The sequence below is a fragment of the Vicugna pacos genome, chromosome 8 (genome assembly GCF_048564905.1).
Source record: "Vicugna pacos chromosome 8, VicPac4, whole genome shotgun sequence".
Taxonomy (NCBI): Eukaryota; Metazoa; Chordata; class Mammalia; order Artiodactyla; family Camelidae; genus Vicugna; species Vicugna pacos.
In genome coordinates this window covers 74,167,829-74,186,243 of record NC_132994.1, presented here as the reverse complement: position 1 = coordinate 74,186,243, position 18,415 = coordinate 74,167,829, and the positions used below count along the sequence as shown (strand labels likewise).

At 39.7% G+C, this 18,415-nt stretch overlaps 1 protein-coding gene across 8 annotated transcripts in view; it reads right to left on the bottom strand.

The window, feature by feature from the left end:
* Nucleotides 1-18,415, bottom strand: part of PACRG (parkin coregulated) — a 438,725-nt gene that overhangs the window by 160,156 nt on the left and 260,154 nt on the right. Inside the window, exons 5-6 of one of the 8 annotated variants that reach the window (XM_072966155.1) lie at nucleotides 9,761-9,968; nucleotides 234-270 (exon numbers count right to left, since the gene is read on the bottom strand). The exons of 3 other annotated variants lie outside the window; for them this stretch is intronic. In XM_072966155.1, coding sequence (XP_072822256.1) covers nucleotides 249-270; nucleotides 9,761-9,968 — 230 coding nt within the window. In that variant the 3' untranslated portion in view covers nucleotides 234-248. Of the gene's footprint in view, nucleotides 1-233; nucleotides 271-3,887; nucleotides 4,136-9,506; nucleotides 9,559-9,760; nucleotides 9,969-18,415 lie in introns of those variants that run through there. 4 more of the 8 variants (XM_072966153.1, XM_072966154.1, XM_072966156.1 and 1 more) reach the window with 4 other exon arrangements.

Below are 18,415 nucleotides of genomic sequence, written 5' to 3'. Positions count from 1 at the left end.
TATCCAAAATCCATATTGAGTTGGAAGTTTCCCCATTAGTTATGCATAATCCGTATGCAGTTTTGGCTGAGGACAGTCTGAGACCTTGTCTGTGATTATGCTAAAAGGCACGTGGCGTGAGAATCTTCCACAAGCCATGTACATGATCTGCCGGGGTTTCAAGCCTTGGAGCTGGAGTGTCCCTGCGCTGGCCACATTCTGCTTCATTTCAGCAGTAAATTAAGTTATATAACTTGCAAGCATATAGCTCAATTTTTTAAGAAGCTCAGTCTGCAGACAAGAGAAATGACAAAGGCACCCTCAATTCACTTTCTCCATGGTGGAACCCCTTATCAATCAGTTCCCGTCCGAGTACCGAATATCTTCAGCCAGACCGCAGTGGCTGAAGATATTTGTGTTTCTCCTCCTAACACACTTAGTGCCTTATTTAGGTAATTAGGTTTTCCCTTGCTCAGCTACTCCTGACAAGAACTAAATTATAATTCTTTAGGGGGATGTTTAAATTCATTCTCCATTTACAACTGAGGGCAATTTCTCAGCCCTGCTTCTTGTTCCGAAGAAAGCCTAGATTAATATACCGGGAATTAAGCTTTTGCTCTAATTCCTCAATTTCTTCCAATTTTAAGTGGCTTTTCTGAGCATATAGAACCATCTTCTTCAGATAATCTCACCAATTTTGGTATTTTAGAACAATTACACTTTAAATTCAAAAACCTTCTGGAAGTTGAAAATGTCAAAGCTCTTTGAAAAATAATAAATCGCAATCAAGGAACAAAGGGATATTAAAAAATGCATAGCACATATTCTAAACTTCATGTTATGAGATGGGTTACAAAAGCAAGTGAGACATTAAAAATATATACATATGTAGTGAGGAGACAAAAGACATAATACTCGAACATGATGTCTTCACTTAAAAACAATTAGCAGGCTTTAATCAGGCTTACTATGCATTTCAAATACAAGCGGGCTTTGCAACGGGCACATGGTGTTCAAGCGACGGGACAGAACCCAAATGACAAGGCAGACCATCATAAGCCATTTCTGTAAGCTGTAAAGGTAAGCACTTCTTGCATATGTATCACGAACAGCACCTGTGCTTTTCTGGGTATGGTCAAACCTCTTGCTACTTAAATGTCGTGACTGACCTAATTCTACAGTCATGGAAAATAAAACTAATAAAAATCAATCCAAACAAGGAAATACAAAGTGATCTGAAGGTCCTTATTCTAGAACAAGAAATGTTTACTGGGCTTCCACTACATGTAGGTGGTGCTGAGGCCACGAGATAAGCAAAACAGACTATCCTTCCTTCATGGGGCTTAAAGTCTCGGGACAATGAAGTCACAGCCAGTGTCCTGCCATAGAAATTTGAATCGACAAAAGTACCAGTTGAAGCATAGGTTATTTTTTATAAGTGGAATAAACAGGCGCGAGTAGTAGTAGGCTGAGGCAATCTGCTCTTTAAACTTCATAATCTGACAGAGTATCATAACTGAAAAATATTTGTCTGAAATAGGATGTCTTTAATAAATGCATCTATTTTTCTTTCTGTAACCCCCAGGAAAAAGAGGCCAGTCAGAATGTTGGAAAACATATCTTTTTTGCTAAATTTCACTTACTCTGTTGGTATCAGTTTTTATATTCCATGGAAAAACAAAAGGAAGGCACCATTATGGTTTGAGTCTGTAGCTTCCTCTGCATTGTACTAACGTGACTGAGGATGCCCTGCAAGTTCCAGCCACATAAGGATTAAGAGTTGGTGGGGGTGGGTGGGAAGGGCACGTCCTCTTGTGCATCTGACCTGAGCTGGGATGCAGCCCAGTCTGCAGCCCATCCACAGGCTCTCCCCTGTTTATACCAGTGCCCCTCCGGCAGCTAGGGGCTGAGAAAAACAATAAACATGTGAATACACAGGCATTCTGAACTTGCCAGCACCCTCATGCTCTTCTCCTTTCTGTCTTGGTCTATGCCACTTTGCTCTGATCATTATCTTGGGTTTTAATTTTTAACAAAATCTAAATATATTCACTCATAATAGGAATGGTTTATATGAAGTTATTTTATTTTCATCTCCGCAGTGCCCTTTTAGATTCTCTTGCCACTGTTTTATGTGCCGTATTTTAATTTAATTGAGTACGTGTGGAAGAAAGGTGAAGCTTGAAACACTGGATGTCAGAAAGACTGGGAGAATTATTGTGACCTGTCTAAACTGCATTTGCTCTGTTCCTTTTGTAAATGCCCTCGTAAATACTGAAGACAATCTCAGGTTCAGTGCTGTGTAAAAATAAAATGTCACAGAAATTAGTTCTGTAAAATGAGAAGAAGTGGAAGGAGTCATCTAGAGGAATTAAATGTATTCAGCAGACGCCATGTGGTGGCTCTGGCGCCTGGTCTCAAGGTCAACCATTCCAGCAAAAGGTGTAAGGCTTAATCCAGGGGTTAATGAGACAGTACTTTACACATGCTGCTTGAGTAAAACTGCATACTATTGTATTTTGGCACCTTGCTGTAAATGAAAGAATTGTTTGGCAAATTTTGATTAAAATAAGTGTCTCTCACTCAGCCAAACCCCTCCCGCACTGCCTGGTCATCCAGTATTGCTGCTATGCTAGAATACACATAACTGTTTCTGCGTGTATGCGCCCACATATACACAGATTATCTATTGGATAAAAATAAAAGCTTGCTTTCCTTTTGTCCTCCAATGTGTATGAGTGCACGTTTTATCTTACAATAATCCGTGGTTCTTTTTTTGAAGGCAGGATGTATACCTTAATTTATCAAAACTGCACAGCTTTCCATTCTCCTACTGATAAACATTTAGATACTTTACAAATCTTTCCTATTTCAATGACATCTCTGTTGTTATTTCCAAAGGACAGTTGCCTAGAAGGAGAATCTAGGGGTGGTGCAAAATGGACACTTAAGACAAAAGTGTTAAACTGTCTTTCAAAATATGGTGCCTATTTGCCATCTCATCAGCCGCAAACAAGAGTGTTTGTTTCTAAGAATCTCATAAAAACTAGAAGTCATATCTCATTGTGATTTTCATCACTTTGCTAATTGTTAACTGCTGACCATCGCTTTGCTCTTTTTGATTATTCATACTTCTTCTCTGAACTGCTTCTTCCTGTTGGGTTGTTTGTCTCTTGTCTCTATTTAAGAGCTTCTTGTATTTCTAGTGTTAACCCTTACTATTTTGTGTATTGAAATTATTTTGTCCCAAATTGCCATTTGTCATGGAGCTCTATGTTGGGTTGTTTCTCATTGCATACAAGATTTTAGCTTTTATATAGTCAGATCCATCAGTCTTTTCCTCAGTGCCTCTTAGAGTTTGTGTTGTGGTTAGAAGCACCTTCTCCATTCTGACACTATTTTAAAAAAATGATCTTATATTTTTCTTCTATTACTTTTATAGTTTTACTCTTTTACACGTAAATCTTTGCACTACTTCAGAAGTTATTTGTGGAGTGCTGGGAGGAACACATCCTGACTTTATTTTCTTCCAAACAGAGATGAATGAACTCAATTCCATTTATTGAATAATTCAGCTTTCCCCTACTGGTGTGAAATGTCACCTTTACTGAATATCAGATTCTCATATACTTTGAGATTTGTTTCTGGACTCTCCACTGTTTTCTACCAATTCATCTTTCAATTTCTGCACTATTTTATTTTGAGTAGGGGAAACATTTTCTTCTCCTTTATCTCTTCCTCCTCCTTTATATTTTCTAAATATTTCTTTGCTGTTTTTCATAAGAATATAATTCATAGGAGTATACATTTTGGAGTGTGTAAAAGATAGAACTTTTATAAATTTAGAGAATGCTTATAGAGAGGATTATTTGGAGTATCAAAATAACAGTTGTTCAATAGTTACCACCTTATTATTTATCGCAGAGCTTACACCAGGCAGTGCAAAGGACATCCTATAATTATCCTGCTTTTGGAGGGTTCAGCGTGTAAGAAGCACTTGTCCTCCCCATTAGTTCTGAGCCCCAGCCTCCTTTCTCCACTCTCAGTTGCACTGCTCCAACTTGAGTTCTTGTGTAGGATCCCACTCATGTGGAAGCTCTGGACATTTCTTTGTAGGGTCAGAGCCTCCTTCCATCTGCCTCTTTTTGAAAGAGTTCTTAAGAAAAATAAAGTAAAATAATTTTATACTTGGTTTCATTATGATCTATTAAATTAAGATTCAAATAGAAAATTAATTCAAAGATTTAATCAAGATAATATATGTGGCCATTTCCATTAAAAAAAGCTGGACATCAGTTCTATAATTAGAAAGCTTTGCTCTAATTTAATATCATTTCTTTGAGAAAAACCAAATTCAGTATATTTTTTTTTCCACTTTTGACATTTGTTTCCTACATAGCAGGGTTTTTCCTGCATCATATTAGCAAATATATAGGATTAACTTATGTTCACCAAGGTTACATGGTTGGCTCTAGAATACAAGACTTTTAACTGAAGACTCATTATATGTGGTCTTAGGATAATGGAATATGTGTTCTAAAGTCATATTTTACTCTGAACATTTTTCCAAATTAAAAGCAAAATTTAAAAAAGCAAAATTGACAAAATTGTTTTAGAGTTGGTCTTTCCCCCTTTTTTTCACTTGCTATATTTCCAATTTTTTTTCTTTTAAAAAATATAACAGTTCCAGTGGGATGAAGATGGAGAACATAAACAAGTCAGAGTCAGAAATACACTACTAAGTCAAAGAAAAATGTGTAAGCTTGTCTACTTTTTTTAGGACATTATCTAAATGTTCTGAATGTTTTATGCTGGAGACTTTTTATTCTTCCCAGCTGAGAAAACAGAGACCAACTGCAATGCTTACAGTAGTCATCCAAAAGAATGAGAAGCAGCATCAGTAGAAAGGACCACTAATGCAGCAACTTCTTTCCCCAAATAACCTTTTGCTTTTATAGATTAACAACTAAAAAGATCGCCAACAAGAATGAAACAGATGCTTTACAAAGTTAAAACAAACTCAAGAAGACGAGTTCCTCTAACTGAGACGTGAGATGAAATTCACATAGTAGGTGCAGTGAAACAAACACAGAAGTGCCACCTCAATGCTGGGTCAGCTGGAAGTGAGAATTACAAAAGAGATTATCAAATCCATGAGATGAGACCAAACAAAAGTGATGCCCTTCAGTCTGCATCACAGAAGTCCTGTAGTAGACAGATATTCATCAAACAGATGTGACATATGCTAACTTGTAAGTAAAAGGCTTTATAGTATTTAGCAAAGACATAAGAGTACTCAGTGACACTAAGATGGAAAGCTGTAGCAATGTGACAGTCTTGCCCAAGGAATGGAAAAGAAAGAAAAATGATCAGACGCATATAGTACTATATAGTTTACAAAGTACTTTATTATATGTGCTCTTCACAACAAAATAATTATTTCTATTTTTTGATTAATAAACTGACTTGATGAGGTTAGATATGTGGTTGAAAACTCAAATTTCAGGCATTCATTCACCCCTGAATCAGATGTGGGCAAGTGTAGCCATCTCTTAAACTTGTAGTGACCATGTTTTCAAATTTTGACTGTGGAAAGAAGAAGGCTGTACCTAACAGTTGAATTTAGAACAGTTTCTATTTTATTTATGGAGCAACACTTTGGCCTTGAAGATTAGCGGTCTAACTTCCTGGCATTTGGCAGAAGGAAGGAGTGCCCAGGGTCTAGTGAGGTGTGGTGTGGTTGCCATGACAAAGGAGTGGGCGCAGGCCTGGGAAGGTCTGATCTAGCTCATTTCCCCACACGATGGGGATTCTTTGAGCTCCTTCATTACCAGAGCTCATCCAGGGATGCCACCAAGATCAGCTCTTAAAAACTCTTTAGTTGCAAATTTTGTCTAAAATCAGTACGATTCAGAAAGTCCACAATGTGAAAAAGCTGCACAAGTAGAACTACTTTGATGGTAGAGGAGGAGAAAGTACAGGCAGGGTTCCACTGTGCACAGAGTGAGTGTTTAAATGGTGACTAAGCGAATGTCTGTATCTCTGCTCGCCCTCCTGGCCAACTTTATTAACTTGTTCCATGTCCCATTAGCCCAGGGTACCCCTCTATGCTATGTGAGGACCCTCACCCTCTAATAGAATCTTCTGATGCTAAAATGCCTCGCCCTGACGGAGCCACTAAAAGTGAACGTTTCACACGCTGAAGGTGAGGCAGCTAAGAATAAATGAAATGAGCATGTCACACGTTCTTGGTTTGTTCACAGGGGCAGGTGCACAGCTGAAGAAAGGGAGCTTCACTAGATGCCCCGCAGTGTACAGCTGATGCTGTGGGAAGGCCAGCGGGAGTTACAACGTAGCAGAACTTTCCAAAAATAGTTGAATACTAGGTCAGTCCCCACTATAGCTTTTCCCTCTTATCTTATTTCTCATGTTTTTCATTCCAGAACCACATAAAACACCGCCTTTCTGCCTAAGACCCTATCTTTTCTGGAAACAATTTCAAATCATTACCTTATTATTAAGAAGGACCATATTATTTTTCTTATGCCATGAATGGGAAAACTAAGACTCTACACAATATGTCTTAGAAAGGAAGCTAGAGGCTGAACTGACACCAGAAATGGGGACCATCTGGGGGTCTTTCAAATATGGAGATACAAAATGAATACTGGACTGAGCCCCCAAACATAATTCCAGCATTTAAAGGTGTAAAACAAACAAATATATAAAAGGATATTGAAATTACAATTAAAATAGAAACTTCTTAAGGGGGGATTGTTTCCTCAGCAGTTCTCCTGCCTTTGACTACCTACTGCCACCATTAAGATACTAATGAAGTGGCATCTGGGCATCCTTGAGTCGTCCTAACCATCTTCAGTAATTTGTCTGTGTACAAGATTCTTAAATGAGAAGCGTAGGTTGCAGTCACCTTTCCGTCTGTTCGTATTTGTAAAGGTTACACTATAAAGCATACTAGGTTTCATTATTCCACAGTGAGTGTATGGCGCTTCCAGATGGCGCTGAGTTGCTCCCAACAACCTCCCTGGGTTTCTTCTCAGCCTCCCACAGGCGAAGCACTAGTCCCGCTGAGCTGGGCGCCCCTCCCCGAGGCAAGGCCGGGGAGAGCCGTTCTGTACCGGGTACGTAGTCCTCCCCAGGTGCTGGGCAGAGCTCTGAATGTTCTGCTAATGTTAATTCCATCCGAGAAACAGACTTGGCGGGGTGAGCATGACGCGTATCCCACCGTCACAGCAGGACCGTGGAGACCCGGGTAAGTTAATCGGCTTGCCCACGGACCTCATGGCTGCTGAGAAGTGCGGCTGGTGTTGGAACCCAGGAGTCTGGCTGTGGGGTGGGTCCTCAGTTGTCCCCTCTGTGGCCTCTCGCCCTCCCAGTTTCACGGCCATAGTGAGCCTTCCCCAAGAGAGCCTCGCACAGTGGCACTGGTGCAGCCTTGCCTTGGAGATGTGACCTCCTGCCCTTGAAAGGGCCACGTGAGGGCTCTGCACGAGCAGGGCCCCCAGTGACACAGTGACACCTTCCCTGCGCTGAGCCCCTTGCCGGCTCTCATAACTCCAGCTGAGTGACCCAGGAGGGTGTCTTGCAGAATAAACTGGGCTTTTTGAACTTTTCCAAGGAAAGGATATAAGAATAGGTCAATGAAAGTATTGAAGGCTTTATCTGTTCTGTCTTTAGAGTTCTTCTGAGTCTCTTTGCAAGGGTCACTCGCCCACATGTTTGGGAGGAAAAAGGGAGGTGGATAGTATCGTGGACAGAGAATCAGGCTCTGCCCTTGAACGAACACTCTCTGGAGCATCAAATCGCCAAAAGATATAACCCTTAGAGGCAGATTTCACACTGAACTTCTGTTACCTTATTAAGTCAAACAAGTTAGAAGCCATATGTCTCCTAAAAAATGGAACATATTTGTTTACAAATATACATAGTAAGTGACAAGATGTATAGAAAATAAATATGACACCCTCCGAATTTCAAAACTAGTTTTTCTTTACTAAGTTATCTAATGAAGTAGGTAAGGTAAAATTACCCTAAATTGAAAAAATATCAAATAACACTTTTCCTTTAAAAGGCTCATAAAGGAGGTTCTATAAGTAAAATACAGTTGTTATGCAGTAACCTTGTTTGCCTAAATTTCTGTCAATTTTAAATAGTTGTTGTTTACATAAATTAGCAGTGTTCTCTTGAACAATGAGGAATGGATTCTCACTTCTCCCCAGCTCTGCCACACACCAGATGAAGAGACTTGAAGTCAGCAGCTCAAAGGACAAACTGTACTGTGGCCACTGTCACTCTGGAAAGCTAAGTTATGCATGGATAGGACGCGCTGGGAGTGGACGATACACTGCTATTCATATACCCTTTCATTCCGGAATCTGAAACTATTCTCCGGGTGTCACCCCTAATGGGTAGGTAGGTGGCAAGTATTCTTTTCCTCTCCGTTGCACAGTGTATAAATACCTCAGCAGGCAGTGCGCTCCCAGGAAATAATTACTGTTCTCACCACTGTTTCCCCAGTGACGCTATCTCGTGCCACGTAATGAACTACTGACAGAGTCAATAGCAGACCTCAGGTTTTCTATGTGCCATTTAAGACTAGACATGTATCTTAGCCTTCATCACTGGAAGAGGCTGAGTTCCCTTCAACCTCATTCTAGTTCTAAAAAGCTCCTAAATGCGAGTGATTCTGTGCCTGTAGATTAAGACAAGGAAACGTCAGTGCATGGTCCTGTCCGTGATCTTGTCTTTCTCTCCCCAGCTGAATCATCTGAAAGCCATATGATCTAACTATGGCCCCGCGTAGTGACCTTGACTCCCCTTTACACTGGGCACTTTCCCTTGAAACCTGAGAATGTCCACTCCTTTCACGACCTTTCTGATTTCTGGGAGGCCCTCAGTGCCCACCCCTCTGTGTCTGATACCAAACCTCCCTTCTGGGGTCTTCTCCAGGCCGGAGCAAGGAGCTGAGGCCACGGCACCGGGCCACTCAGGAACTCTGCTCCTGTCCCTGGCTGGAAGCGGATCCATTCACAAGTAGAGTTGGTATTAGACCATGATGCTAACTTCCCAGGGGGACCCTAAAAAGATGATTCTAGAAAGCAATGGATGAGCATCCCCTGAATTCATCCTCCTTTACCCATATTCTGAGTTCACGTCTTGTTCAGGTTACGCCCTCTACTTTGGCATTCTCATGCACCTCCCAGATAAGTATTCCCTCCGTGGGTGACAGGGATAAAGCCGGCAGGGTGGCAGGCATGCAGGACCCGCCCTCCCAGCTCCCTCCTGCACATGTTCCCTCCGGGGTCCCAGCAGCACCTCTAACTCAGGCACGTCCAGATTGAGCTCCACTCCCCAGCCCTCCTCTTTCTTTCTGTGCCCCTCCCCGCTGGAAATGACGTCACTCTCCTAACACCCAAGCCTTTCACAGTCATTTCCGAGTCATCTGTACCCCGTACTTTATCATCCGTTAGTTTGGCTGATTTGTCCAACACCACCTCTCCGGCCTTTTCCTCCTCTCCATTCTTTCAGTGCGAACTGGTGTTCAGGCCCTGAGCCTCTGACCTAAATCATAGAAATCACAACTCAAGCAAAAACCTACTCTCACTTGTTTCTTTCAAAAACCTTCGCTAAGCCAGAAGTGGCCAACCAGGGGCACTCTACCCACACTGTGGTTCTGACTGTGATGGCTCATCACTTCCGATTATGAAAGACAGTCTTCCGACCCGAAGCACCACCCTCTCCCCAGAAAGCCTCCCTGACCTACCGAAGTGGGAGGGAGCGTGGGGACCACAGTCCCAGAGTCAGCCCTCGAGGAGGACCCCACACATCCACCGGCACACGTGGTTTCCTTCCACGGGCTGCTGCGTCTCGGGTTACACAGCGGCTGAAGCAGGCAGCCTGCCTGGGGGTGTGGGCACAGCGACAGGCCAGGATGGAATGACTGAATCCCGGAGGCAGGCAAGGAGCTGAAACTGAGTGCGAGATACCAGTTTTATTTCAACCTCACAATTTCTCCAGAGTATGGATTCAAGAGTTGAATGGCATGTGGAACGGATGGAAGGGGACCTGGCCTGCTCTTTGGACCAGACTGAATTTGAGTGTTACTTGTAGACATGTGATGACTTTGCTATAAAACTGTAGCTTCATTCTGCTTATTTTTATTTTCAACACAAGTCAGTCAAGTCAGTAGGCGGCTTTCAGCTCTGCCCAGGTTGCCTTCTCCCCCCGCCCTCCCTATAAAATTTTGACCTATCCCTCAGGTTAGGGGATTATGGGCTGATACAGCCTGTATGCCTTCAGTGCGGTGAAAATCAGTTCGCTCTCAGAATCCATCACTCTCATGATGCCTTTCTGATGAACTAAAAAACATTTGCCATCTACATAGCTTATAAATCTTCACCTCTGGGCAATTTTAACATCAATGAAGTATAAAGCATCTGTGTTTTTCCCAAGGTCCAGGCGAGTCCCCTGGAAGATAAAGTACGTCTTCCACTGTGCTGGTCCCGCAGCCAAGCTTCAGCACAGAACCCACCCTGGCACACCAAGGCCATATCTTCCTTTCCCATGCAGCTCTGGAGTCCAGCACACAGTCAAACATCGGTTTTTGAAATCCAAGGTTTCTAGTTACATGTAGGGGATCTGGATGACTTACTGATTATTTCAGTGGTGGATTACAATCCTAAAGTGTCCATGTCACTAGGATGTCACTGACTACGATTCAAAGACCTTTTTTTAAAAAAAATAGGTTTATGAAAGCCCCTTGAAAACCTTGGCTAGCCTACCATTATTGTCTAAGAGAAATTCTTACTCAAGATGAAAATCTAGTAGGCCGCTTCCACTACCCTCCCTACCTCTTACCCATGCAGTCAAACACTGTGTGTTCCGTTGTAGTTAATTAGCTATGTCAGTAATGATGAAAACATGAGGGTCATTAAGAAGTATGTTTCAACTGCTTGCTTTTTAAAATTCCTTAATGAATTTAATAATTTGACACAGGTATTACCCAAATAAGCAAACCCAAGTGAAAACCTAGATTATCAGAGAAGAAAAATAAGGGTGTAGAAATTCACTTAAAATTCAGAATATGATTCATTTTTGAAAATGAGTGCCCTCAGGCATTTAAATATATGATTCAATTTGTTAAAATTTGATTTACATACTATGTGCCAGGAACGCGTTTATTAGATAAAGTGAGATACACCTAAGCTTGCAAGCACATTCTCCAAAGAGAACTGGTTAATACAGTTAGAATAAAAATAGGAAGGAGCAAGAGCCAGGCTTAGCATGAAATCTCACAGATTATTTCAAAAGAACACAGCTACCGCATTAAAGAGCACAGAAATCACAGGAATGCTCTGTAACAAGGCAACATTGAGACAGCCATCAATTCTCTGACACCAGCCATAAGTATGCTTCAGAGAAAGGGGGTTGGAGAAAAGCTCCTTGAATGCACTTAATAGGCACTCAAACCAGAGCAGAATGCATCCTATCAGATGTAAGTTTACGCAGTTATTAAGCTTGAAGGGTGAATATTATTTTGCCCCAGGCAGTTCAGCGGGCTGCGTGGATGTTGTTTGCATAAATGCCTCATTCTGCATAAATGCAGCAGGAGCACCCTGCATTTGCTTCACATTTTTGAAAAGAAACTCCTTATCAATAGCATTGACTTCAGTGTTCCTCAGCCTGCAGTATGGGACTCTCATTGATTTTGCCAGTGTTTACAAGAGGATCATGAAACCCAGAAACGACTGATTTCAGCAGCTCAAGTATGAGATGGAGCGAGCCACTGCGATGAATTACAGCGGAAGAGGAGGGGGCCAGGGGAGCTCTGCAGTGAGAACCAGGTCTTCCCTTTCTCGGGTTCTGCAGAGAAAGGCTCCGCACAAAGTGGGCAGTGAGACACGATGGGAACAAATAATTTGACGATAAATGACAACCAGCTCTGAGGATGAAGAGAAGGAAAACAGACATGAGAAGTGGAAGGAGAGTCTGTGTTACAGAGAATGTCTACCAGGCGTCATGGACCACTCCTGGTGTGACCTACTTGAGGACCTATTTATTCTTCCCACTTGCTTGCTGAGGAAATACACAGAGAGACTGAATGACTCACCCAGGGGCATCCAACCCACCAAGACAGAGGTGTAACCGAGCCCAGCCCTCCTGATCAACTATGCAATGCTTCTTTCAGAGGTTGCTGCCTTCATTTTCTTTATCTCAGTTGGCTCATGCCAACACAACAGGTCTGCAGAGTGGATCCGCAAAGTGCTGCCACAGAGTCCATCCAGTGGCTGCTTCAACAGATTGCCAGAAGAAGATGTGCAGACAGGATGTTCTGTAGTTCCTCTCTCGCCCTGAACACGTGACCCGTGTTGTTTTGGCTGCCTAGGAGCGCCACAGGGAGGAGAGGGGTGTGAGCACCAGGGGTCTCGGGCAGCACAAAGCAGAGCCGCTGCACTCTCCAGCCTGGCTGGGTGCTCCTCAGGATGTCCTAGGAGAGGCGTGCAGCACAGGGCCTCCAGCCGTGGGTACCTGGCACTGTTGACTGCTCTCATTGGCATCACTGGCATGATCTCTTTGAACTTATGAGATGAGCTTTTATTTGTTCAAGTTCACTATTCTATATTTGGTGTCTGGAACAGTGCCTGGCACATATAAAGCATTCAGTAAAATACATGAATGAATACATGAATGAGTGAATGGCTCTCCCTATAACATGTGTATGAGGGGCAGCAAGGACCAGAAAGCTTATCCACTCAGCCTGGCTTCACAGTGCTGCATAAAAAAGAGCTGAAACACTGCTTAGCAGCCTTTGACAGACTACTTACGTTTCTCTCTGCCGTTTCTCTGCCTGAATCCATGAAGACGGACCTACATTTTTTCTTTTTTCTAGATTGTTTTCCCCATAAATACACCTTCTCACAACTCCAACCAGAACATAATCTCTCCACACTAGAAACATCAGTGATCATGCTTCGTCTTGTGCTTTTCCTGTCATCCCTATAAAACTAACATTCATCGTTGATGTCCCTCCAATGATCCAATCACGTACTTGACTTTGTGGGAAATCTCAGTCCCCAACTTCCTTCTCACTCTCACTGTGGAGGAGGCAGGTTCTTGCTTGAATACGTCTTCAAGAACAGCTTCCATAGAACCAAAGATAAAGTCACATGCAAAGCAAAGAGTTTTTTTTTTTTTAATTAGAAATCCCTTCTTGTTTATCTCTCAACATTCAGCGAGTTGACATATTTCTTCTTCCATGAAAGTGTCATTTGTTTCAAGAGCATATGGGCTGAGGCATCAAAGTATTGGGAAAGCAGTTGCTTAGGGAGTTGAATGTTCTTTTCCATGATAGCTCATATCTAGTACTAAGATAATGTCATGAGACTGTAAAGACAGAAATATTCAGAAAGAAAGCAAAGAAAACTACAACCCACTAGCATATTTGTGTCCAGCATTTTTTAGACTGGAATTGTGGGGAGGTTTTCCGATTTGAGGCAGAACAACAAATGTGATTTTTTTTGCTGGCTGGAGAACAAGGAAGAATTCACTGTAATAGACAAGGTATAATACTAACGCCCTGAACTAGAACAGTGGCAGTAGGGATGGCTGGTAATAGTGGGGCAGAAATAAAATTGCAGCTGAGAAAGTGATGGCACTCTGGAGTACAAAGGCAAAGAAAATATAGAAAGATTATCCTATTTGATTTTTTAAAGAAGCTATCTAGTAGAGAAATCTTACATACCAATCACAGATTTTCTTTGACAATATGAAATATGTCACTGTGTCCAGCTTGCAGGGCTGTCCAAAAAATGCCATTAGCCAAAAACAATCAAGATGTCAGCACGTTGTTGAAGTGTTGACCCAGTGTTCTGCCATGGTGATAGTCTGCTTTCAGGCCAAAACAGTGATCTAAGTTTCATCCCAAGGAGACAAAAGACCTACATTTATTTAATCTGTGTGGACAACTTTGACCTCATACAGTACCACTTATGCCAAATCTAAAATGCAGGTAACAGAAGACTATCAACAATGATAGAATTTTCCACATCTTGAGGAACACAAGATTCCTATACATATAGGATAGAGGATAATTTGAAATGCAAACTTGTATAAGGAGAAACCACCAAATTTCAAACAATGCATTAGGATTTTGGAGAAACTGACAGACAACGGGAGAAGCAAAGAGATAAAGCACAGCAATTAAATGTTGCCTTGAAATGTCAACAAGAGAAAGTAATTAAGACTGAGTCTAATATATTTGGAATATGACAAAGTAAAAGAATACCTTGTTCCAAATCAATAAATTTAAAAAAGGGTACACAAGAAGAATATATACCAAGAAACCTGTGAAAGCCCATGAAATAAAGAGGGGCCTGGATACTAGGAGAGCATCTAAGTGAGAACCAAGCTGTCAAATGAACACCAAAGTGGAAAAGTTATAGGAAGGAAGGTTTTGCTTAAATACAGGAAAAGATTTTTACAGTTAAGCTGTTCAGAAATGGCATTAGTTTTACTATGATGCTGTGAGTACCATGTGATTCAAGGGGTCTAAGCAGAGGTCAGATGGCCGCTTGCTGAGGGTGGTCTGTTTGGAGTCCCACCAGAGATGAAACCCGGCCTTTCTGATACACTCAAGAAGCTTATTGTTTGTCATCTTCTTTGCATTTTGCGGCCTCTGTTTTTGGTGCATCCCTGCCTTTATCTCCAGTTAAAACTGATGGCTCTATTCCATATTCTTTCTGTACATTTTCAGTGTTTTTCCATTTCTCACCATATTTTTCTCAGATTTCCAAAAAAATGAAAGAGTCCTTCTGGTTTTAGATTTTAATCTCCCATATCTACTAAAATTTGTTCTGTGCTTCTCATCATATTCATTGCTCTTCTTTTTCCCTTCTCTCTCTCTTTCTCTCAAAATACTGCAAGTTCAAACTGAAGACCTACCAAGCCATGATTTAGAAAGAATGGCTTTCTCCTTGATCATTATTAGCAACTCATCTTCCCAAACTTTTAAAAGTGAAACCAGGGTTTTTTTCTCACTTCAAGTTACAATTAATTCACATCTCTCAATGGACAAATCTTATGAACTCTTCTTTCTAAAGTGCACTTCTTGCAATTGTCTTGAATCATCTCAAGTTAAGTCTTGCTGACTATGAGGACTTCAGTGCAGAAACTAACACTGTCAGCAAAATTGTCTTTCTACACAAAGAACAAGCTACTGCACATGAAGAACTATACACTTCTGGATGACATTTCTCACTCTAAAAAGCTATCCATATTATCATGCCCATGGCACTTTAAACTGGATTTATAAATTCAGCAAACGTTGTATGCATGCTGTATTGACTACTATAAGAGAGCTTTAATAAATATATAACATATGCTATAAAAATCTTGATGATTATTTATATTACATATTCAGTAAAACTTTTATAAACTATAGCCATGTAAAAACTTCCATCCTATTGCATAAATAATGAATTTGAGTCTAGTTTTTGTCCAAGGTCAATGCCACTTGATATTTAAAAAAATAAATCACATTAAATAACTAGCATTGAACATTACTTTTTTTTCATTTAGTAACAAGAATTTAAAAAAAAAAAACCTTTGGAACAAGCTGCAAGTTTAGGAGTGTTATTAGTTGAACATGGCTGGTTTAAATAGTGGAAGATGAAATCAATATATTGGAATGACTTTAACACACTGTAATGAGATACCTAATTAGGTGCAGTTGAAACACTGAGTATTCGTGAAATGGAGAAAACTGTAAGCAGTTATCCCTTTTTGTTCCTCTTTTCATTTGAATAGCGCTATCAGTGTCCTTTTACTAACTGCCTGACAGTGTGCAAATTACTTAATCCCTGTCTTCATTTCCTCATCACTTAAATTAGATTAAGGGTACTTTCTTCCTCCTGGGTTTGTGTAGATTAAATGAGATGATTATGAAAAGCGTTAAACCCAGTACCTGGCATATTGCCATAGAAACACTAGCTAACTATTAGCTATTATTAACAGTTAAATAATACAAAAAACTTGGAACAAACTAATAAATTAAAAATCTCACTAAAAATGAAAATCAGGAATATCTACTCTAGAAACATAATTGGCAGAACAATTCCGAGGTTTGTATTAATGAAATACATGGTTTAGATAAATAATCAATTCTAAGAATCACATCAATTTTTGATAGGAGAGATTTCTCACTTTCCCTAAGTGATTTGTCAAAGATCACAGGATCATGTCACAACACTGCATGTTAATTCATGGCCTTGGTAACAGAATTCTAAAAATGTTTATCTTCCTGGCCTAAAACACTTCAAACAGCATACCTTCTACAGAACATACTATTTTTTCAATGACCTTACATGGAACCAGTTTACCTGAACTGGTATAATATCACATTTACAGATTTAACTATATTAATGGCCACTTTTTTAAACTTTTCAAACTTTAAGCACTTTTTTTTTCTGGTTGGACATTTTTTGAGCCAAACAAACCAAGCCATTGTAGCTTCAAAAGGAATAGCTAAATGCTAATAATTTTAATTGCATAATTTCAGAGTCAATTTTATATTATACATGCCAAGGGTTTTCAACCAAGAAATTAAACAGTAATTTGAATTTATCTTCCAATTATAGTCTAAGGATGCTAAAACTTCAAATATGCTAGACTGTATCTCACAGGTTTTTACAATGGAAATTCTTGCATTAAAAACTATCATTTAACAGGCATGCTTGGTAGATTATGCGTTGGGCATGGAAATTATTTATTTAGAGAAACTTAGCTATATCAATACTAAAATCATTTATACGCTAAATGATTATTACCCTGGAAAGGTTTTATTTGGAATGAATTATGCTTTCTTTTTAAAACTTGGGAAAGTAAGAGAAATTTAGTAATGCAATTGATTTTCTAGTAAAAGTAGGTAGACAATTTAGGAAAAAGTAGGCTAGTTTTCAGAAATAGGTTCAATGAGGTGCTTTTCGAAAATGCATGGGTAAGTGTAGATAAACGTCACATTTTAGACTACTTCATACACAGTGTAAGAACACTTGTGAGTTATCATCAAAATTAGGAGAGCACTGTACTCTATGTAATTTACAACTGTGCTTAAATCAAAATATTGATTTGGCCAAACAAATGAAGAATAAATGGCAGGAGCAATTTCTAATCTCTATTTCTATCATTATTTGGAAGAACTGTCAAGATTAGGAGGGCTATGTGATTAGTTAGGATAAAAAGATTGTGAACAGTTCCACCTAAAACAAATGGTCTTTTCTTAAAGAAATGTATTTTATTTATTTTTTTAAGAAATGTATTTTAAAAACAAAAACATCCTGTAAATGACATTGCCTAGAACAGTAAGATTTATGTTTGTTCCATAATTTATTAAAATTTTTCCAAATCAATGTAATAATCACATTGATTGTGTAAATAATAACATTGAAGTCATTATTTTAGCTTTCCCCATCAAGTAATTCAGAAATAAACATCAAACATCACTAGCTGATAAGAAACAATCCAAATTTATCAAGCAAGGAAAATTTATTAGGTTATGAGTTAAAAAAATTATTAGGTATCAGCTGCATATGCAGCTTAGCAACTACAATCCTTCCTGTCATGTGGTCATTGAATCGTTTTACTTTGTCAATTATAAAAAATACATTAAACTGTTCTTATAATGTCTATTTTATTCTACTTTCCTAATTTCATTATAATGCTATCATTTTTTCTACTTTCCTAATAAAAAAGAATTAAAGTTCTATTATTTGTTTAGGGCTATGATTTCAAATTTATTATTCTGAAAGTAGCTCTTTTTGAAATTAAAAAAAATAATTAAGCTTACTGAAGACTAAAGGCCACAACTGGTTTCACAATGTTAATTTATTGACTAGCAGCATTATTTAGAGAGTATTGTATAGAAATTGAGATAGATCTCTTTTTGCATCCATTAATGTATCCCAAATAATTCCTTTGATTTTAAAAATGCATAGCTATCCATGGTCATGTAGATCCTAGTTACCTATTTCAGTTATACATTTTTGACAAGTGTTAGTTTTATAATGCGCCACGTATTCCGAAACACGGTCTTTGGTCTGGCCTCTTCTCCCTTTATCATCTTGGTCCATGCCAAAGAAATGGGTAGATACACTGGCCAAGAAATCATAAGCAGGGAAAAAAGAGATTCTAACCCTCTTAGAAAACAGAACAAATACATTCTGAATCTAACTAATTTAGATTTGAATCTCGACTGCTTCTGAATGACCTTGGGGGAAGCACTACTAAAATAATTCCATTGTCTGAAAGCTGATCTTAGTACCTGCTTCATATGGCGGCTGTGAGGATTAGGTTAGGTGATGTACAGCAAAACCCCAGAGAGAATGGATGATGCATGGTGTTCATTCCATTCATGACAGTTTAT